At 40.1% G+C, this 22,538-nt stretch overlaps 1 protein-coding gene across 1 annotated transcript in view; it reads left to right on the top strand.

Moving 5' to 3' along the window:
• The window catches only part of STAT3 (signal transducer and activator of transcription 3), a 162,699-nt gene extending 141,931 nt beyond the window's left edge, over window positions 1-20,768 (top strand). The window contains exons 13-24 of the mRNA XM_089668782.1: window positions 563-656; window positions 1,567-1,614; window positions 6,399-6,482; window positions 8,266-8,364; window positions 10,082-10,217; window positions 10,303-10,355; window positions 10,882-10,976; window positions 15,450-15,589; window positions 15,689-15,904; window positions 16,099-16,141; window positions 16,990-17,096; window positions 17,654-20,768. Of these exons, the coding sequence (XP_089524908.1) occupies window positions 563-656; window positions 1,567-1,614; window positions 6,399-6,482; window positions 8,266-8,364; window positions 10,082-10,217; window positions 10,303-10,355; window positions 10,882-10,976; window positions 15,450-15,589; window positions 15,689-15,904; window positions 16,099-16,141; window positions 16,990-17,096; window positions 17,654-17,709 (1,171 nt within the window). The 3' untranslated portion in view covers window positions 17,710-20,768. The remainder of the gene's footprint in view (window positions 1-562; window positions 657-1,566; window positions 1,615-6,398; window positions 6,483-8,265; window positions 8,365-10,081; window positions 10,218-10,302; window positions 10,356-10,881; window positions 10,977-15,449; window positions 15,590-15,688; window positions 15,905-16,098; window positions 16,142-16,989; window positions 17,097-17,653) is intronic.
• The last annotated feature ends 1,770 nt before the right edge of the window (window positions 20,769-22,538 follow it).

The raw sequence follows: 22,538 nt of genomic DNA on the forward strand, positions 1-22,538 counted from the left end.
AGCTTAGGGACCTTGGATTGTACGCCCCTTGAGGGTTAGGGACTGATGAATGTGAACGTACAATACATATGTAAAGTGCTGCATAAATTAATGACGCTATAGAAGTACCTGAAATAAAATAAATAACAATTATGGAGAGTTTTTTTCCCCTTTCAACCCTTCTTTGCAACACATGCAGGAGAAAAAGTTTTGCAGCAGCAGATCACTTCCAAAATAGTGGTCTCATACTGGCTGCAGTTGGTTTAAAATGGTACCTGGAACTCAAGTGGGTAAAGAAAAGACATACACTTTAGACCCACCCTCTATGTATTTTTTTTCCTTTGACCCACTTCATGAGCCCTGCTTTGGCTTCTAAAGGGCTCAGTTCCAGAAGATAAGGGGATGTATCCCTGCTAACCAGGATCCCTTCTGACTGACAAAGGAGGAACAAATGTCCTGTCTATACATTTTCAAAAAAATTCTACTTTGCGAAAAGCCTTTATTTTTTTTAAAACAGGCCTACTTTGAATGCTGATGTGTTTTTTTTTTTTTTGTTTTGTTTTTTTTTGTTTTGTTTTTTTAGGTCACGTAAATTTAATATTCTTGGTACAAACACAAAGGTGATGAATATGGAGGAGTCAAATAATGGCAGCCTGTCTGCTGAATTCAAACATTTGGTAAGATTTTGTATTTGATCTTTAAGACATGGGCTGTCCACACTAAGCTTGATCTTAGTGCTGAAATTCTTTCCCATAAGTGTAACAACAGATTAGTAACATACAACCAACCATGGGACTATATAACAGACCATCGCAACCATTCCATTAAACTATATAAAACACATATACTCATAAAATCCTTTTTTATCACACATTTAAAAACCATACCAAGCAGCATGGGCATATATTGAACTTACCCACATTAAGATCATAAGAGAGGTAGTCAGTCAGTTAACAGTAGGTGGTTTCAAGCATGCTTGGGACAAACCTAGATCTATAGTCAGACAAAAAAGTTAACAAAAGAAAAAAAAAAAAAAACAGGCAGACTCCATGGACCACTTGGTCTTTTTTCTGCCACCCCTTTTCAATGTTTCTATGAAACTGCACTTTTGCATAAGTCACCAGCCTAAGGGGAAGTAGTTATTCTGTGCACAAGGAGGGGTTAAGGAAGTGAGGAGGGGAAGGAGATAAGGATAAGTCTTGTAATGCATTATAAATAAGGGAGGCAGGGCTGACACCTAATGCTTTTAAACTGAAAAGCTCTACTTTGCAAGTATCAGCAGAATTCCCACCTCCTGCTGCACATTCTGAACTATAACTCCTTTACCTTGATGTCAGTTTACACTTTTTGTAAATTATGTGAGTGATTCGGGAACCCAACAGCCACGTTACTTTGTATCTGTAGGTAGTATTTTCTTCTGTAGAGTAAGGTTTTCTCTACCTGCCTTGTACATTGCTCATCTTCTGATTATAGCTGAGTTTTATTAAGGTGTATTCCTGTATTTACCTCTCAGTCCTACCCTGAGTTTATTTTTCTATTACAATGATCCTTCTTCTAAAGTTACATCTGTCTTCCTCTTGTTTGCAGACTCTTAGAGAGCAGAGATGTGGCAATGGAGGAAGAGCCAACTGTGATGTAAGTATACGAACTCATTGAAGAGTTCTCAGTCCATTATTTCCCCTTGCTAATAAGTGGTAACGTTTTCTGCCTTATGATGTCATTTATTGTGAATAATATCCGAATGCATCTGCATTGCAATGCATGATTGTGCACTACATGCACTTCACTAGAAAAAATGCTGCAGGAATGATTTTTGGTTCTTTGTGTTGAATTTGGCAGCCCATTAAAAATCAACAGGCTGCCTTAAAGCATTGCTCAATAATGCGAGGTATAATGTGACTTGAAAGCACTGCAACAGACCGCCCTGGTACATATGGGCCCTTACAGCATGGACACAAGGGTCACATTGGGACAGAACTGCTTGCAGTTGGCCAGCCCACTAACTCTATAGTCCGCTACATTTACTTAGACTATAGTGACAATTTTTCGGCCAGTTCAGCAGGGACTGGCTGAGATTCAAACCATCTATAGACAGGCTGGTTGTACCCAAGTCCATTCATCGATCAACTTTGGTATAACCAGCCTGTCAGATTTGTTAAATGCAATCACTGCAGGCAACTATAGCCACTAGCAGTAATCATTGTGTTCTGTCAACGGGGCTTCTCTGGGGAATCGAGCGATTTTCTTTCCCCTGTGGTGGAAGGAAAAAGAAATCAAATCAACTATGACTTTCCTTAGTTCCCGTGCTCCCACGATGCAAGGAAAAATATATACACACTCCTTCTATCTCACTTAGAACTAGCCAGCACAAATATGATTCACACCTAAAAACCAATAAAAATATAAAACAAAATAGTGCGGCACTCCAAAATCAAATCTAAAAATAAAGTACAACTAGTTTTCAACATATATAACACTCTACATGTACAAAATTGTATATGTGTTAAAACTTAATATATAATATATCCTATTCAGTTCCAGTATTTTGAGTAAAATCCCAATCCGTTCCACATAAATAGTGACGAACTTCTAGCAGAAGGGTACTTTAGACTCTTGATATTCATAAATAGCTGTGATCAGCAGCTGACAAAGCCATCAATCACAATAATTTGAAAAACATTTGAGCATGCTACTTGAATGACATGTTTACATCGTTTCAGTTCCTGAATGAACATGGGAGTGCTCATTACTGGGCATTTCTGGGTTTAAGTGCTGGGTAGAGGAAATGGAGATCGACTTTGTTAAACTTCAGGGTTCTGTTTAAACCCCTGATATTTACACTTCTGGTGACAGTACTGGTAAACAAAACTCACTAAGCCCATTCAAACCAGTGGACATGCAATATGGTGCACATGTTGATGTGCATTGTACACCTGCACTGCATTATTAAAATGCATTGCTTGACTCTCTTTCTTTAAATTATATTAACCATCTGTGCAACTGTGGTAGGATGTACAAAATCATTAGCACTATCCTTTTATTCTACAGATTCTGTGCTTTCATGAAATGTGTGGTTTGGAGATATTTTCCAAATTCGCAAAGCTATACTTAAAAATATAGTGGAACATGATAAAAAGAGAGAAATGGTCTGGCCACCTGAGGTTAAAATAGAAAAAGGGTTATTGTTTAATTCCACCTTAAAGCAGTTGTAAAGGATCAAGGTTTTTTTACCTTCATGTATTCTACCTTCTGTGTACAAGCAGTGCCCCCAGCCCCCTCAATGCTTACCTGAGCCACATCGAGATCCACTGATGTGCATGACAGCCTTGGCTGTCCCGGGTCTCTGCCTCTTCCTTGACTGAGACAGCAAGCATGAGCCATTGGCTCCCACTGCTGTCAATTACAGCCAGTCAGCCAATGAAGAGAGAGAGGGACAGGGCCAAGCCACGGATCTATGTGTAAAAACAAAAACTGGTCACGACTGACATTGCTTAGTCCAAAAAAATGCTGAGTGTTTTCAGATCTAGGAGCTGAATGCATTTCTGGTAGATCAACAGGTATATTTATGTACTTGCAAAGTACTTAAAGCAGCCATTCTTAACCAGCATTCTGTGGAACACTTGTGGCTCCTTTAAAGTGTTACTAAACCCACATCCGTAAAATCAGTCTGTATATGCAGTAAAGCATGCTTGTTATACTCACTTTGGAACCTAAGGGGTTAATCCTTTGCAATGTATAAAAAGGTTGTTTTATCCTCCCCTATCTTTTGCTGTCCCCAATCCATATGCCACAGTTAAAACAGCAGTGGCAAGTCTGCACATGCTCTGTTTGGTGTGTATTGCTAGAGAGGGTGCTTGTGATCGTCACAGGGCCAATCACTGCTGTCCAGACAGAGGGTCAGGTATTATGCAGCCTCATAGGGCAGTCAGAGAAGAATGAAAACTCATCCTACAAGATTAATCAGGGCTCGGATAGAAGTCACAACACTGCTATACAGTGAAGGAAATAAGTATTTAATCCCCTGCTGATTTTGAATGTTTGCCCACTCACAAAGAAATGATCAGTCTAAAAATCAAATGGCAGGTGTATTATAACACGGAGAGACAGAATCGCAACAAAAAATTCAAAAGAAATGCATGTCTAAAAAATGATGCACTGATCTGCATGTTCATGAGGGAAATAAGTATTTGATCCCCTACCATTCAGCAGGATTTCTGGCCACCAGGTGTCTTTCATACAGGTAACAAGCTGAGATTAGAAGCAGTCTCTTAGAGGGAGTGCTGCTAATTTCATTTTGTTACCTGTATAAAAGACACCTGTCCACAGGAGCAATCAAACAATCAGATTCCAAACTCTCCACCATGTTAAAGACAAAAGAGCTGTCCAAGGATGTCAGGGATAAGAGTGTAGACCTACACAAGGCTGGACTGGGCTACCAAACTATCGCCAAGCAGCTTGGTGAGAAGGTGACAGCATTTGGTGCAGGCATTCGGAAATGGAAGAAACACAAAAGAACTGTCAGTCTCCCTAGGTCTGGTGCACCATGCAAGATCTCACCTCGTGGAGTGTCAATGATCATGAGAACAGTGAGGAATCATCCCAGAACTACACGTGAGGAGCTTGTCAATGATCTTCAGGCAGCTGGGACCACAGTCACCAAGAAAACAATTGGTAACACACTACGCTGACAAGGATTGAAATCCTGCAGTGCCCACAAGGTCCCTCTGCTCAAGAAAGCACATGTCCAGGCCCGTCTGAAATTTGCCACTGAACATCTGAATGATGCAGAGGAGGGCTGGTTGAAAGTGTTGTAGTCAGATGAGACCAAAATCGAGCTGTTTGGCATCAACTCGTCATGTTTGGAGGAGGAGGAATGCTGCCTATGACCCCAAGAACACCATCCCAACTGTCAAACATGGTGGTGGAAACATTCTGCTTTGGGGGTGTTTTTCGGCTAAGGGGACAGGACAATGGCACCGCATCAAAGGGACGGTGGACGGGGTAATGTACCGTCAAATCTTGGGTGAGAACCTTCTTCCCTCAGCCAGGGCATTGAAAATGGGTCGTGGATGGGTGTTCCAGCATGACAATGACCCAAAACACACGGCCAAGGTAACAAAGGAGTGGCTCAAGAAGAAGCACATTAAGGTCCTGGAGTGGCCTAGCCAGTCTCCAGACCTTAATCCGATTGAAAATCTGTGGAGGGAGCTGAAAGTTCGAGTTTCCAAACGTCAGCCACCAAATCTTAATGACTTGGAGAGGATCTGCCAAGAGGAGTGGGCCAAAATCCCTCTTGAGATGTGTGCAAACCTGGTGGCCAACTACAGGTAATGTCTGACCTCTGTGATTGCCAACAAGGGATTTGCCACCAAGTACTAAGACATGTTTTGTGAAGGGGATCAAATACTTATTTTCTTCATGAACATGCAAATCCGTTCATAATTTGTTAGACCTGCATTTCTTTTGAATTTTTTGTTGCTATTCTGTCTGTGTTACAATACACATACCATTAGATTTTTAGACTGATCATTTCTTTGTGAGTGGGCAAACATTCAAAATCAGCAGGGGATCAAGTACTTATTTCCTTCACTGTATACTGCTGATGAGAAAAGGTATTTAGCAGTTTGTTTACTAAAATAATTGCATTTTCATATTCTGTGTACTGTGGAAGACTGGATATAATGAATACATGGTCATTGGTTTAGTAGCACTTTAAGCTGTGGTTGATTAATCTCCCATCTGATGGCCCATCCTGAGCCAATACTAGTTGACAAGACCAGCAGTATGCTCCAAACAGCGTTTTAGCTGTTTATAAGGGTTGCATTCTGATCACCATTGTAAAAGTTGCATTTTTCCTACTGACCTTCAATGTAAAGGGCATTTATCCTATTTATCCCTAATTAATTGGTTTTCATATGGGTTCCCTGAGGCCTGAAATTATTTTAGGGGTTCCTCAGAGGTAAAAAGGTTGAGAGAGACTGATTTGAGAGGAATTAAGCACAGTACTCCTCTAAGGTATTATCATTGTGCAGATTTTAGGCATACAAATAATTCATAACAAATGCATAATCATTTTCATTCAAGGTTGTCACAGATATGCAAAAGTCCCAATTCATACTTTAAAATGCCAGCTATTAAAAGTGTGAATACCCATATTATAATTCTTTTTCATACAGAAATTGACAGCAATTTTAAAATGATCCTCATAGCATCACAAGAAGGAAGGTGTCAGGGGGAAGCATACCTCTGGCCTCCAGCTTGTAGTATCTCAACTCCAGTGCTCTGGAGGACATTCCAGTTTTGTGTACCAGTGTGTATTGTACATTTGCTTGAAAAATACAAACCATGGTGAGCCCCGCTGGCTAGCCTGCAGAGAATTATAAGTGTTGTTTTTTTATGTTACCAATTTTATTTTTCAGGCATCACTTATTGTTACTGAAGAGCTTCATTTAATTACCTTTGAGACTGAAGTATACCATCAAGGCTTAAAAATTGATCTAGAGGTGAGAAATTCAGCAGCAAAGGTTTATGATGGTTGAAGGAGCATTCTCCTCTCAAAATACCATGGGTCAGACACACTTCCTGAATGTGCATGAACTTTTTTTTAAATTAAAATGTATATGTCATATAATTTTATAGATGTGCTATTTGATTACATTTTTGTATATAACTTACGTTTTCGTGAGCCAATAAACACTCAGGAAAACTGAACACATAACAGCAGAATTGTGAGAGAGATGTATGTTTACCCATTACTAGCTTTAGTTAATCACTCTGAAACTCATGTTAGAGTTGCCTGAGGTGTGATAGTTGCTGTTATGGGTTCAGGCATTATAACTCTGTACGGAGTATAACTTGGCTTATGAGATTTGGCAGCAAATGTCCTTGACTCCTCCCATAGCCAAGGATCATGCACAGAGTAGGGTGAAACAAAAAAAGAGGAAATGTATAGTTTTAACAGATGATGTTTTGCAGGTGTAGACAGAGAATTTTTAAACTCATGTATAAGTGTACTCAAGACTGATTCTCTTTTTAACCTGTTCCCTCTCGGCCTATTGTAATATTCTTCATTCCTGGTGGACATCATATGACATCCTCCCAGATCACGCTTTGAGCGCAGGGGAGGGGGGGTGCACTGCGATGCGATCGGTCACTGGCTGTGTCCAACGAACACAGCCAATGACTGGTCACTGTACTAGCCTGCTGCTGGTACCATGTGATCGCTGTAACCAATCAGCAGATCACATGACAATTGCAAACAATAAATGGCTTCCTTTCATTGCTTACATTTGTATTGCTAGCTGTGATTGGTCACAGTGATCACGTGGTACAGACAAGGCCAATCACAGCCCATCTGTGGTATGTGATTAGCTGCGACCAGTCACAGCTAATCACAACAATACATTGGAAATTCACTAGTATAAGCCATCATAAAAAAAAAATCCTGATCACTTGCCCAGAATAGTACAGTGTTACTATGGTAACACTGTATTGCACTAGTCATGGATAAAAAGAAACACAAATTTAAAAACAATGATTTTTTTTTTTTTAAATATGTACTTTCACCAGTCCATGTCCCTGATCACTGTCACACCAGTCAGAGGATGACTCTGTACTGCATTGGTGACACTACATAAAAAAAATGTTAAAAAAAATAATAATAATTTTTTCATTTTCCAAAAAATTATAACACAAAATTACAACTTCAGAAAAACTTGGCATGCCTCTTACTAAATACCTCAGACTGTCTACTTTCCAAAAAGGAGTCATTTTGGGGGTATTTATGCTGTCCTGACGTTTTTGGGCCTCAATAAATTAGATGGGTTGGTACATCAGAATTGATCAATTTACAGATATATACCATAGTTTCTGACTTTCCTACCAACTAAATAATAAACACTGATTTGAGTTATTTTCACTAAAGTAATGTAGCAGAATACATTTTGACCTAAATTTTTGAACAAAGATTATTTATTTGCAAAATGTTATAACAAACCTCTATTTGTGTGAAAAAAATGATAAAAATGTCATTTCGGTACAGTGTTGCATGACCGCACAACTGTCATTCCAAGTATAACAGCGCTGAAAGCTGAAGATTGGCCTGGGCAGGAAGGGGGTAAACGTGTCTGCTATTGAAGTGGTTAAATGCCCAGCATGCTGAAATTATTACCTTGCTTCCACTGTTTTTTTATGGTTAGCAAAAATTAGGAATTTTTTTTCTGTTTTATGTGCTGTATTTTATATTGGTGTAATGGTTAATTTTTTTGTTTTTTATTTTCTGTAAAGACTCATTCATTACCAGTTGTAGTGATATCAAACATTTGTCAGATGCCCAATGCTTGGGCCTCAATCCTGTGGTACAACATGCTGACAAACAACCCAAAGGTAACGTAATATAACCTTTTTTTGTTCTAATATGAGCACAAGTACTTTAGTGAATGTTTGAGGCAGATTTAAGAATACTGTGTGTTTTGACTTGTAAAGTACTGGACTGTGTGCTTTATACTGTGAGAGATGTGCACTGCTTATAAAATACTTAGTGATAACACACATCTGACCATACAGAATTATTATAGGATAACTTTCTTGTAACGTTTGTATTTCGCACTGATGGACTGTAACATAAGCATTGGAAGAAATGGGGAGGGTTACAGATACAAAGCAGTCATCAGATAGAATTGACTGACCCAGAGAATTGCCAATGACGTAATAGATTGCTTTAAACATCAGACTGACACAACCCCTTTACTTGAGCCATTTCCACCTTCATTACTATTTTGTAAAAATATGTAAATAATGACGACATTTCAGACAGCGCATGTAAAACAATATTGTAGGAACCACAATTGCAACATACATGCTAACTTAGGGTCTGGTTTGGTTTTAAAGAACGGTCTGGATAAAAGCGCACAGATGTGTCCCAAAGGAAATAAGTGAAAAATAAGTGAATGGTATATGTCAACTGTGATTAGTGGGGGGAAAAAAACTCACTGCTGCCATGGTAAAAACACATCGGTTTGTAGAAAGTATGAACAGGAGCCAGGTGCTGTGTAGTTTTGTGATAAAAGTAACACACCTTATATGGAGGTGTGCCTTTATTATAATTCATATGGTAAAAAATAGATCACCAGCCTGTGGCTTTAAGAAGCCAGGTTCCAAGATGGATGGCCTGTCCGCTCAGAGGGAAGCAGTGGAGAGTAGAATGCCTGTCAGTCCAGGGACCACGTGTATCCGACGTCCCAGCGTCCCGGATGACGTCACCACGATGTGGAGAGACGGAGGGGGGAGGGACTCTCGCTGGAGCCACAGCTTTAGAAGGAAGAGGTCGGTTGCCAGGACAACATGTTTTGCGCGCATGCGCTTTATCAAGTATCAAAAGACTTGATAAAGCGCATGAACAGGGCCTTTGAAGTAGAGGCAGAAGGTTTTTTTTTTTTTTTACCTTCATCCATTCTATCCGTGAAAGTAAAAACCTCTTGAGTGTAGCTTCCCCTGCAGACCCCCCCTTCCCCATACTCACCCAAGCCTAATCCCGATCCAGCAATGTGCATGAGAGCCAAGACTCTCTCGGCTCTCACTCAAGCCCTATTGGCTCCTGCTGCTGTCAATCACAGCTAGTGAGAAGGGAGTGGGGGGTGGGGTTGAGCCGTGCTTATGGACACAGAGGCAGCTTGGGAGCAAGCATTCACAAGTGCCCCCAGAGCAAGCAGCTTGCTATGAAGGCACTTGGAGGAAGGGGGGGGGGATTTACGAGGAGCCAGAGCAGCACAGAGCAAGTAAGTATGACATGTTTGTTATTGCAATAAAATAAAGCATGAACCTTTTAGTATCACTTTAAAATGCATGGTTTCTGACAGCCAGCAGTACAAACCAAGGTCTGATAACTAAAACACACATCCCTGTTAATGTTGTCTCTTTCAGTGTACTAGGATAGTTGATTTGTGCACACAGCCCTTTGCTGTTATATGTAAGCGGTAACAGAAAAGGCAATGAAGAAATATTTTACTAAAAATTGCAGATCTGCCTATTGTATGGATATTATTAAAAATGCATTTCTGTGATGTGTCAGTATTACAGTGCTAGTCAATGTTTTCATTTTTAGAACGTCAACTTTTTCACCAAGCCTCCCATTGGCACATGGGATCAGGTGGCTGAGGTCCTAAGCTGGCAGTTCTCTTCTACCACAAAGCGTGGCCTTAGCATTGAACAGTTAACTACACTGGCCGAAAAACTGCTGGGTAAGCTGTCAGTACTTCAGGGGGTGCACTGATGAAGTGGTATAATTTTGTGTTCTAATAGTACTCTTACTTGCTTTTTCTTCAGGTCCTGGAGTAAACTATTCCGGCTGTCAAATTACCTGGGCTAAATTCTGCAAAGTAACCATTTTTTTTTTTTTTTGTATACATAGTTTCAAAGTCTGCTTGTGTTGTTAATATTTAGACGGTAGCTGAAGAAACAATTTGGTTTCTATAGGTCTCTAGATTGTGGTGATGTTAAAGTAATTTAACATCGTGTGATCTCCAAGTGTAAACTTCACAACCATCACTTTTTTTTAGCAACATCCCCTAGACCTCTAGGCAGTACAACTAGTTTTGGTTTGCTATGAAACCATGAGTTAGGTATGGATTTGTCCAGACTTTTTCTGGATTGGTTGCACAGAGATATACATGTAATTAAACTTTTTTCACCCCAGATGCGATTTCAACCTTCTTTTTTAATAGGTTTGTACTTTAGAATAGCAGTGAAAAATATAAATGATAAAAGCAGTGTTTATATCTGTTAGTGTGATTTGTGTACAAATGTTTATCTTACTGGTTTAAAGTAAATGACATTTGCATGCAATGTTTTTGTGGTTAAATGTATCTGCTTTAGTACCCTTCTTACAATTATTTTTCCCATCAGGAAAACATGGCTGGTAAAGGGTTTTCATTCTGGGTGTGGCTGGACAATATCATTGACCTTGTAAAGAAATACATTCTCGCACTTTGGAATGAAGGGTGAGTTGACATAAAATCAGTAGTTGAACCTTTTCTTATTTATAGTAAGCAGCTTTCATTGGCTGGCCATTCACAGACTAATGAAATCTGGCTTCTGATTGCAGCTGTGAGTTGCTCGACACCACTGTTGTGTGTACTACATTTTTAGGGGGTAGCCCAATTATCTATTCTTTAATAGCTTCATCACAATAACTAGTTATAATTCAGAATCAATGCAGCAGTAACAAGTAACAGTTAAACCATAGAAACAAACCTGTTGGGACATATGCCTTTAATGCTTACTAATAGGAGATAGGAGCAGCAAGTTCTTCATGATATGATACACTGGTGCGCAATATTGTTTAAGTGTTCATTAGGGGACACAGGTAGAATATTCAGTGATGTAGGGTTAGGTAGCTTCCTTTCAGGAGATTGGACATGTATGACAGCCCAGCATCATCCCTCCTACTCCCATCATCTTTCAATTTGCTAGTGATTCTACAGCATCTGCAGTTTTCTTTTTCTGGATTGATTGACCGAGAAGACGATTGATCTTGCTGAGAAGATGATGCAGGGCCAGCCTGTACTGTGACCTGCGGGCACTGGATTTCTCTGAAGATGCTCTCTAGATCACTTATGTATACTGTATGAAGCTAGCCTTAGAGCATTTTACAGGTCCAGTGCTGTACTTCTGTCCAGTTTGTGCTGGATGCCCCACAGGGGCCGCTATCAAACATCTAGTCCACCATCGATAAGCACGTAGGACCTATCCCTACTTAGGAGCTAGCACCCCCACTGTTTTCCCTTTGTTCCTTTGGGGGTTTAAAAATGTGTCATGGACACTTTGTTGACAGTGGCAAGGCACTTCCTGCAATCTATCACCTGCACCCTGTATGTGCTGCGCCACACATAAGCTTTTCAAATTTGTCACACCTTGTACTAGCTGCAGCACATGTGGGCTGTATCCCCACACACACAGAGGCCACAAGACTTCCCATGTTGTGAGTGTTCTCCTCTGTATCTTCCACTCTGCTTCAGCTACAGCTTGCTCCCCACAAGGTCTTGGTTACCTCCTCCTTACAGCTGCCTTACAGTGACCTGGTAACAGCATTAAAGTGTAGGAAAAGCCTAAGTCTCACTATTCATAAAAATGTCCTCCTCCTACCTATCCTACCTAACCTGAATAAAAAAAATGTGCTACTGGGGTGGCCTGCAGTGACGCATGTACAGCCCCGATTTCTACCCCCTGCTTCAGTCCACTCCTTTCTCCTTCAGGTGTAGCTCCCTCCTTTGTTTTGCATTCTCTGCAACTATGACTCAGCCTTGTGAGTGCAGTCATAAATGCAAGATTCACAAAAATGTTCCCACACCCTCTCCAGATTCTGTCTCTAGTTTTCTTGTAGCTGTAGCTGCTGCACGAGCATGAGGAGGGTTCCCTATCCTCTTATGGATGAGTTTGTATATGAGGAGTCTGTCTGTGGACATTATGCTTATAATACCTTTTTGGTCCTTGTCAACGCAGTACACTCTAGTATAAACCTGCACCATCTTTCTCAAAACTTATCAACTTGACTATCTAGGGCGCTATTCCTCTCCTAAAAAGATGCATTGTTTGCTCCCACTGACACCAGGACAATTTCTACTCCCAATGGCCACAGTCTGGCCCTCCTAAAGTCTGAAAGCCAGTAAACTGGCCCTTTGTTTAGAATGTTTGGAGACCCTTGGTTTAGTGTAATGAAAAGATCATAGTGGATAGCTTGCTTTGTGTAACTAGACATGTTATAATGCTCTTGTCTTACTAAATTAAAGCCTGTGTGTTTTTCCCATTGTACTTGTGCCACTTGGCATTTATGTCAGGATGAGAGAAGACAGGGTGACAGAAAATTGTAGAAAGAGGACAAAGCAGCATGGATGATAGCTATTAAAAAAAAAAGTGCACTGCATTATAACATAGGGTTCAGGCAGCTTAAGGGGTGGAAAGAAATGGTGTGGCACAAAATTGTGTAATGAGTCTTGAGGGTCTGTGGGAGGAGAAATGGCAAGAGGCCAAGATTTCAAAATCAGAGCAGTATGTTGTAGATAATGTGATATAAAAATGAACAGCTGGAGTGATCAAATACTCCCTAGTGTCATAAATGAACCTAAAAATAAACCAGCGCAAAATCAATAAGTCTTGGTTCACACTACTGTGACCTGCTGGTCGCACAACTTACAGTGCGACTTTTGCCAGGCAACTTGAGTACTATTTTGAGGCGAATTTGAAGCAACTCTGAAGCAACTTTCAGGGAATGCCTGAGTAATCTTCTTGTAATATCAGATCCAAATTACATCAATATAGAGGAGGATGTGTATATGTACCAGCGCACAACTTCGTACTCCTATCTTCTCCACAAAGTCTCTTTAAGCAGGAATGTGTTGTGTGACATAAAGTATCCCACTGAAAAAGGTATAATTTGGTGAGAAGAATTTGTATTTTTGTATTCCCAAAGTGAATATTGTAGGCTACACATTCTATATAATTGGAGAGAAGGGTGACTGTTAGGAGTTTGAACACATACAAATTTGCTGCCTCCCCATGAGGACCTGTAACAATATAGCAACTGGAAATATTTATTTGTGTGATTCATAGTATTATCGTATACTCTGAAATCTTGTACCATAAGATACAGTCAGGTCCATAAATATTGGGACATTGACACAATTCTAATATTTTTGGCTTTATACACCACCACAATGGATTTGAAATGAAACAAACAAGATGTGCATTAACTGCAGACTGTCAGCTTTAATTTGAGGGTATTTACATCCAAATCAGGTGAACAATGTAGGAATTACAACAGTTTGCATATGTGCCGCCCACTTGTTAAGGGACCAAAAGTAATGGGACAATTGGCTTCTCAGCTGTTCCATGGCCAGGTGTGTGTTATTCCCTCATTATTATTATTATTGTACAGTATTTATATAGCGCCAAAGGGTTTGCTCAGCGCTGTACAATAGCAAGGGGGACAGAACATGAGACAAGACCGAAACAATACAATACCCGAGGGGTTCGGGAGCCCTGCTCTTTCGAGCTTACAATCTAGGAGGCAGGGGAACTCATTATCCCAATTACAATGAGCAGATAAAAGGTCCAGAGTTCATTTCAAGTGTGCTATTTGCATTTGGAATCTGTTGCTGTCAACTCTCAAGATGAGATCCAAAGAGCTGTCACTATCAGTGAAGCAAGCCATCATTAGGCTGAAAAAAAAAAAACAAACCCATTAGAGAGATAGCAAAAACATTAGGCGTGGCAAAACAACTGTTTGGAACATTCTTAAAAAGAAGGAACGCACTGGTGAGCTCAGCAACACCAGAAGACCATGGAAAACAACTGTGGTGGATGACCGAAGAATTCTTTCCCTGGTGAAGAAAACACCCTTCACAACAGTTGGCCAGATCAAGAACACTCTCCAGGAGGTAGGTGCATGTGTGTCAAAGTCAACAATCAAGAGAAGACTTCACCAGAGTGAATACAGAGGGTTCACCACAAGATGTAAACCATTGGTGAGCCTCAAAAACAGGAAGGCCAGATTAGAGTTTGCCAAACAACATCTAAAAAAGCCTTTGCAGTTCTGGAACAACATCCTATGGACAGATGAGACCAAGATCAACTTGTACCAGAGTGATGGGAAGAGAAGAGTATGGAGAAGGAAAGGAACTGCTCATGATCCTAAGCATACCACCTCATCAGTGAAGCATGGTGGTGGTAGTGTCATGGCGTGGGCATGTATGGCTGCCAATGGAACTGGTTCTCTTGTATTTATTGATAATGTGACTGCTGACAAAAGCAGCAGGATGAATTCTGAAGTGTTTCTGGCAATATTATCTGCTCATATTCAGCCAAATGCTTCAGAACTCATTGGACGCCGCTTCACAGTGCAGATGGACAATGACCCAAAGCATACTGCAAAAGCAACCAAAGCATTTTTTAAGGGAAAGAAGTGGAATGTTATGCAATGGCCAAGTCAATCACCTGACCTGAATCCGATTGAGCATGCATTTCACTTGCTGAAGACAAAACTGAAGGGAAAATGCCCCAAGAACAAGCAGGAACTGAAGACAGTTGCAGTAGAGGCCTGGCAGAGCATCACCAGGGATGAAACCCAGCGTCTGGTGATGTCTATGCGTTCCAGACTTCAGGCTGTAATGGACTGTAAAGGATTTGCAACCAAGTATTAAAAAGTGAAAGTTTGATTTATGAATATTATTCTGTGCCATTACTTTTGGTCCCTTAACAAGTGGGAGGCACATATGCAAACTGTTGTAATTCCTACACAACGTTCACCTGATTTGGATGTAAATACCCTCAAATTAAAGCTGACAGTCTGGATTTGAAATGAAACAAAACAAACAAGATGTGCTTTAACTGCATTGTGGTGGTGTATAGAGCCAAAAATGTTAGCATTGTGTTGGTCCCAATATTTATGGACCTGACTGTATATGTATTCTTTGCAGGTATATAATGGGCTTCATCAGCAAAGAGCGCGAACGAGCCATTCTCAGCACAAAACCACCTGGGACATTCCTGCTGCGGTTCAGTGAGAGCAGCAAGGAGGGTGGTATCACCTTCACCTGGGTGGAGAAAGATATCAGTGGTATGAAAAGTTTGAGATAACTTTTACAGTTTTTTTTTTTTTTTTTTCTTTTTTTGTATATGATTGCTTACCTCTTTATATTGATGCTTTCACACCCAGGTAAGACACAGATCCAGTCGGTAGAGCCATATACAAAGCAGCAGCTGAACAACATGTCCTTTGCTGAAATCATCATGGGTTACAAAATTATGGATGCCACCAACATTTTGGTATCCCCTCTGGTGTACCTGTACCCCGACATCCCCAAAGAAGAAGCCTTCAGCAAGTACTGCCGCCCAGAGAGCCAGGAACATCCCGAGCCCACTGACCCAGGTAGTAGTAGACTCTCCATTCTGAAATGTATACCCTATCCAGAGACCTATATGTCGTACTTGTTAATATCGATTGTCTAGCACGTAAGATCTGTGTGATCATTTACTAGTTTTTCCTAGCTACAAAGCTTTTCTAGCAAAATGCTTTAAAATATTACAGCTGTCTTTTTTTTTTTTTTTTTTTCTTTTTTCATGCAGGCACTGCCCCGTATCTGAAGACAAAATTTATTTGTGTAACACCGTAAGTTGGCTTTTGGTTCTCATAATTCTATACCCATTCCCATTATGGAGAAATTTGTGATAAATATCCCTCTATCAGTGATGAACAAATCCAGACTTGTGGCTGATGTGCTTAAAATTATAGTGCCACAAAATTCCTTTTGAGTCTCTTTTCATTGTCATTGCATGCATATCAACCTGGGTTGCTAAAAATGCCTACTGGCTTCTAGACATGACCTATTAACACAAATTCTCTATTAATTCTTCCACATAATCCTATAAAAATTGCATGGCCTTCTATCACAACTGCAGTTTCTACAGTGATCGCAGGCCATGCAATTTTTCTCTTACATTACGCATTTTCTGATTTACCAGAGTGCACGAAAAACTAAATGTAAAGCCCATCTCCAGAAAAAACATTATTTTCAAGTCCGATCAGAACCTTCATTGGGTTTTTATAGCAATCTGTGCACAGGGAAGACTGACAATGTGTTGCAAGGACAGGAAGTGTTTGGAATTATCTCCAATGACTTTGTAATAATTGACAGTTGGTTACTATTAACATTTGTGGAAGAATCAAAGATTTTTGACCAGCTTCTATATTTTTGCCCGTTTGCTGAAAACAGAGTAAAACGCTAAAGGATTTCCTCAAATTCTTGCCATTGTCATGCATTTCTCAGAATCCTGTCGAACTGATGCTGCTGCTAATTGTAACCTTGTGAGTTGCAGCTGAGGCACAATCAGTCAGAAACCCTACATAGCCTATTCTGCCCAGCAAGTGAACTTTCTATGCTAGTGTTCCAGCTTCTAATCACTGCTGTGCTGTTTATAAAATATGTTCATTAGTCCTTGTCTTCTTTATTTTAATAGGACAACATGTAGCAACACGATAGACTTGCCCATGTCTCCTCGGACCTTGGATTCATTGATGCAGTTTCCTCCAGAGGGGGCTGACGCATGTTCTGGGACCCCTTTTGGTGCGTTTTTTTTCTTCCTATTTTAACTAAAAGGACTTCTATAAAGTTATATTTAAAGGATGAGTTCACCTTTTAGGAAAAAATAATAAATGTCTCTTTTGCAGGTAAAAAAATGTGCATTTTTTTTGTCTGCAGGAGCCTGTACAGCATTGCACCAGCGGAGCCCTGCACGGGCACATTTTTTTGAAATTTGACAGCTAGTGGGGAGTAGTGGTGACAGAGGAAATCCCCCACTAGCTGTCAAGGGGGGGAGCGGGACTGGTTAGATTGTAGCATGTTACACCCATATTCAGGGTGTAACATGTTACAAAAGGTGAACTTATCCTTTAAAACTGATGACCATATTCAGTATCAAAATACAAACCTTAGTATAGCTGGAGCAATACTTGCTAATTGATAACTTTTTCCTTACTATATTAAGTTCCTGTATATAAACCACCTTATTTTAATGTAGATTGGGCAGAGACATAAGATCTTAGCAGTAATGAGTTAGTAACAACAGTATTTATTGACTGTTGATTTGTTCTTACTATATTCCTCATCTGTTTCTTCCACAGATAGTGTCACTTTTGACATGGAACTGACTTCGGACTGCGCATCTTCCCCCATGTGATCAAGCCTTGGCCCACTTTCCAGCAAATCAGTGTGTTGCCACACAGCCACCATCTTAGCTGTATATATCTGTACTGGTCTCCTGCTGGACACATTAAAAGTGTTCTATCAGTTAAGGAGTCTGCAAGGTATTGACAAGCATCCCTAATGGGTGCTGGAAATCATTAATCAAGAACTCATAGTTCATGTCATAATCACTTCATGATTCTAGTTACACCGTTTCACTGGCCAAATGAGTGTTTTTTTTAATCTGTCTAGCATTGACGGCTGGCTTGTGGCAATAAATGGTGACTCCTAAAAGGGTCTTCAAAATCATGTAAACACAAACTACTCTTCCCAGCCTTCCTATGTACTATATTACCCATGGAAGTCATATCATTATTGCTTGATCCTGTTTATCAGGACCAGTCAAACTTTTCTCCTTTGAATTAGTCTCCAGCAACTTTAGCAGATAAATATTAAGTTTGGGGAGAGAGTCTACCTAGGTTGTGTTTTACAACCAATAATCTATTGAATGGTGCAGGATTGAATCCTGCATGTCTCATGGTCCTGCTACACAATCAAGTTATCTGACTATACCAGGTGCTAGTGCTGCCTTTGGGGTGTGGAGCAGAATGTTGGTATTTTTTTTTTTTTTTTTTTTAAACCTGAGTTTTGTCCCCTTTTTGTTGGAGGCGATATCAAACCGAAAGTGTATGTCAAGGCAAAAAAATATTTAGTCTGTTTTTCATGCACAGGTCCCCATGTTTCATCTCCTAGAACATTCTGCAAGTAAAGAAAAATAACTTTTAATGTGCCAGAAATAGTGTGCCCCTACCTTCCTCTGACACGACAACACAGCTCTGAATTCCTAAGCATATGTTGTCAACCCTGCTGAGATTACCAGCTCACAAGATTTCTGGCCAAATCAACAGGTATTTTTTACATGTATTAAACAGATATAACAAAATATTTAGCATACCAAAAAGGGAGGAAAGAAGAGGTGTTAATTGTTAGTTTACATATACTTAAGCGACCTTCCACATCTTTATTACATTTTTACTGCTTTTTCAAAGTAATGCTATGTTACCATGGTCCATAAATAATCTACGTGGCAGCAGCTAAAACTCATCCCTGCTTCTTATTGAAAGCCAGCTCACAACTCTAGCAGCCTGCTAAGTAGGCTTGGTTTTTAGAAACTGGTAGAAAAGTTGTAAAGCTGCACATAATAACCTAGCAAAAGGAACTTTGTCTCGGTGCTGAGTGGCTATGGGTAAGTGGTCCCTTTCAGTTTTTGTAAATTGGCCCCAATGTGTACTTTTAATGACTTCTGACAGGCCATTGCTGCCTTTTAGACAGAAGCCAGCAGTACAGAGAATCAAAGGAATCCATTTTGAGTGTGTCTATTGTATATGTTGTAAAGCATTTTCGTAAGTAGGTATAGGAGATATGTGCAGTGGGCCTTAATGCTTTTTTAGGCAAGGAGGAATAATTTGGTGGTTGGAATATGTGCAAACACTCAACCACCATCCACTCTGTATGGTCACCTTCAATATAATTACTGTTGTCATATTGAAATTATAAAACTGTAATTGATGCTGCAAGCAGCACTCAGAGCTGTAATAAAGCCTCTGGTCTGCAGTGCTGGCTTTCAGGAACTTATCCTTTCTCCATGCTATACGGCAAGCACACTGATGAACTCACTTCGTATGTGATTATTGCACTTGGCTGGCTAAATGACAGTCGCTGCCTATGTCCATGCTGCTCTAATGCATTTCACCTAATTAAGCTCATTAGGACAAAGCGCATTAAAGGGGCATGGCCAGAGACAGGGGCTGTCATTCAGCCAGCCATGTGCAATAAATGCATATGGAATGAGGTCATCAGTTCGTTCTGTTTGCTTGCTGTATAAAACTGCAATACCAGGTTTCACCTGTAGGTAGCACTGGTGTTTTTCTACATGCCTGGTCCACAAATATGAAGGACTAGAACATGTACAAAATGTGGAACAGACTACAACATGTCCACAAATGTAAACTAGAACATGTAAGTGAGAGAGTTTGAGAAGAGAAGCATAAGGTTTCCCTTCAGGGAGAATAGAATAGGTAACAACTGCCCCTCCCCCCCATTGTTGTCATTTCACAGTGCAGTTCTTGGAGCCAGAGTAACCTGTTGGGAACACTGGGGATTGTTGCATGGAATACTTATAGGTATTAAGAGATCCTAGGCTGTGCAGGATGAACAAGTGATAAAATAATACTTTATACAGCTTGGTCTCTAGAAAAGCTCTTGGCTAAGAGGATTTGGACTTCACACAAGTTCACTTTTTAAAACCTTTTTTTTTTTTTTTTTTTTTTTTTTTTTTTTTACCTACCTATTGTGAAATGGTGCCCATAAACATGAGGCGATGTGTGGTCTAGGTAGGGTTAGCAAAAACCAAATGTCTATGGGCATTAAGACAACACTGCTGCCTGCTTATCCTGTCCTTATTTTCCTTCATTTAGCTTCAAACATTGGATGATCCCTCTTGTTTCCACTCATACTAGCAGTTCGTGTTTCCAGCTTCCCCCTCTGTTAAAAACATGACTTCTCAGTGACCCAATGGTTCCTCCACAGAAAACTAGACATTCTGATTTTATCTGGTCAGCATAACATTCGCTGAAGCAAACTCTGTGCAGTATGGGAATTGTATTATGCCATTTCCTCCCCTATCATTATACTATATTGCTTCAGTCAGTTCACAGGCCATTGTTCAAGAAAGCATACAGGTATGCCTGGACTTCTGTTCACTATGGAACTACCGTATTTCTGTTTATAGAAAAAAAATGTTTCTTTATATGTATTTCCCTGTAGACTATATTGTAATCCACACTATCTTTGCCCAGTAACTGTATATTCTTTATATTCTTTTCCAACCACAAATATTTATGTATTATTGAAGGTGCAATCTCTCCTTTTTTTTTAATTTTAATCTTTTTAAGGTCATGTTAAACTTTGTACGCATGTCATGGAAAATGCTTGTCAATTTTTTGAATTTTTAAAGATCTGTACAATAAAAACTGTCTTGTTTCTGTGTCTTTATTTTATGTGTCTTGATTTATGTTATTGCATATTCAAGATATCAGTTAAGCAGGGTCAAAATCACTCATTACTTATGGCGGTAAAAGCAGGCAGTTAAGCTTTGGTTTTACCGTCCACTTAAATAAGGGCATGCAGCTGCTTAGGGTTGTACATATGTGATGGCCACAATGTTCTGCTTCTCAGCTGTGGCGAAAATGAAGTGTATGGCTCTGTTTTGCAGGCAGTTTAGCCTTTTTAAGGTTTAACAGAACAGACATGATGAGGTGACATCTCGCCACCTAACACCCTCTACAAAAGTGATCCAGCACGAATTGCTTTTCAGAGGGACAGCAAGGGCTGCCATGCATGAAAATGAGCACTTGTTGAGCTGCGTCCATCTGGGATGTGGGACGTGGATATTTCAGGAAGTTGTAGATGGCCGAGGGTGCGTCACTCTTACTAGGTGGGGAATAAGCATGAGAAATGCAGCAAAAATGTAAATTGTAAGTAATTGTGTAAAGGGGTGGGAGAATTGAATTGGTCAATATAATGGTGACTAGCTGTAAGGGGTACCACACCTCTTCCAATAGTTCGATATCTATCTGTGTGCTGCAACTTTGTCAGTCACCATCAAAATATGGCCTCCAGTTTGGACTTTAAGCACTCTGCTACAGTAGCCTAAGCCTTTTGTAAATTCTAAAAAAGATTGTACAGTTAACATGCATTTATTACTATTTAAATTTTAGCAACTGAAGGAAAACCAACTGCATTTCATTGCTGTGTAAAACTAGCCAATTTGGGTGCCTAAGGCTCCATGCACACTGGCAAGATCACTTCAGGCTGGCTCGTTTTGCAGGTATAGCATATGTAAAGCATTAGAAATAAGTGCCTATAATGGTTAAAATGCAGTAATTTACTGTCTTACCCTGCTCTGCACATGGTCAGTTGCTCTCTATTTCTCTGCACTGTGCAGAAAATGTAGAGACCAATCTGCTGACTGCCTGAAGATTTACTTGCTGATCAGGGCCTCTGGGCTTCAGCAAAGTGGCAGCCTCCAACAAGAACAAACCAGAGCAATTGTGGAGGCAATTTGCAGCACACAATAATTTTGGTAGCATAATTATTAATGTGGAATGTATGTTCCTTGAACATTTATTTTTTATCAAGTTGTTATGGGTAAAGTTATGCCAAAAAGGATTGTGTCAGGAAAATAAATTTAAAGTGTATTTCCACTTTTGCAGTCAAAGTTTTAAAAACAAAAACCCCACTATGTTTGTGTTTACATTCAACATTTTTAAAACCGATTTCTTTCCTTTTAGATATTTCTCAGGAGAAGGTGTCATGGTTGGCTGTAAGCATTTTTTTTAAATGCTAGAGTGGGTTCTAAATACCCTGTTTCCCCTAAAATAAGACCTACCCCCAAAATAAAACCTAGTGCAATTTTTGGGAATTGCTAAAGTATAAGACCTACCCCGAAAATAAGACCTAGATGTGATCAGGGTTTTTTTTTTTTCCCCCAGCTAGAATGCCATTCTGCCACCTTCGGCACTGGCCCTGCGCACACCCATATCTACTGTCTCTTATAAACACAGAAGCACAGCTGAAGTGACAGCACCATCCGCTCCCACAGAACCCCCTTACCTCTGTACTCACTGTGAGACAGGGAAGGAACAGATATCTGCGGGTGCAGTATGCAGTGTGTTTAGGGGTGGGGCATCTCCTCCTGCAGCTTAATGCATGGAAGTCGATGCCCCAGGCGTGATTGCCGGCCAGTGGGGAAGAGTCAGAGCG

The sequence above is a fragment of the Staurois parvus genome, unplaced genomic scaffold (assembly GCF_062004578.1).
Source record: "Staurois parvus isolate SC_StPar_1 unplaced genomic scaffold, SC_StPar_1.0 ptg000063l, whole genome shotgun sequence".
In the NCBI taxonomy this organism is placed as follows: domain Eukaryota; kingdom Metazoa; phylum Chordata; class Amphibia; order Anura; family Ranidae; genus Staurois; species Staurois parvus.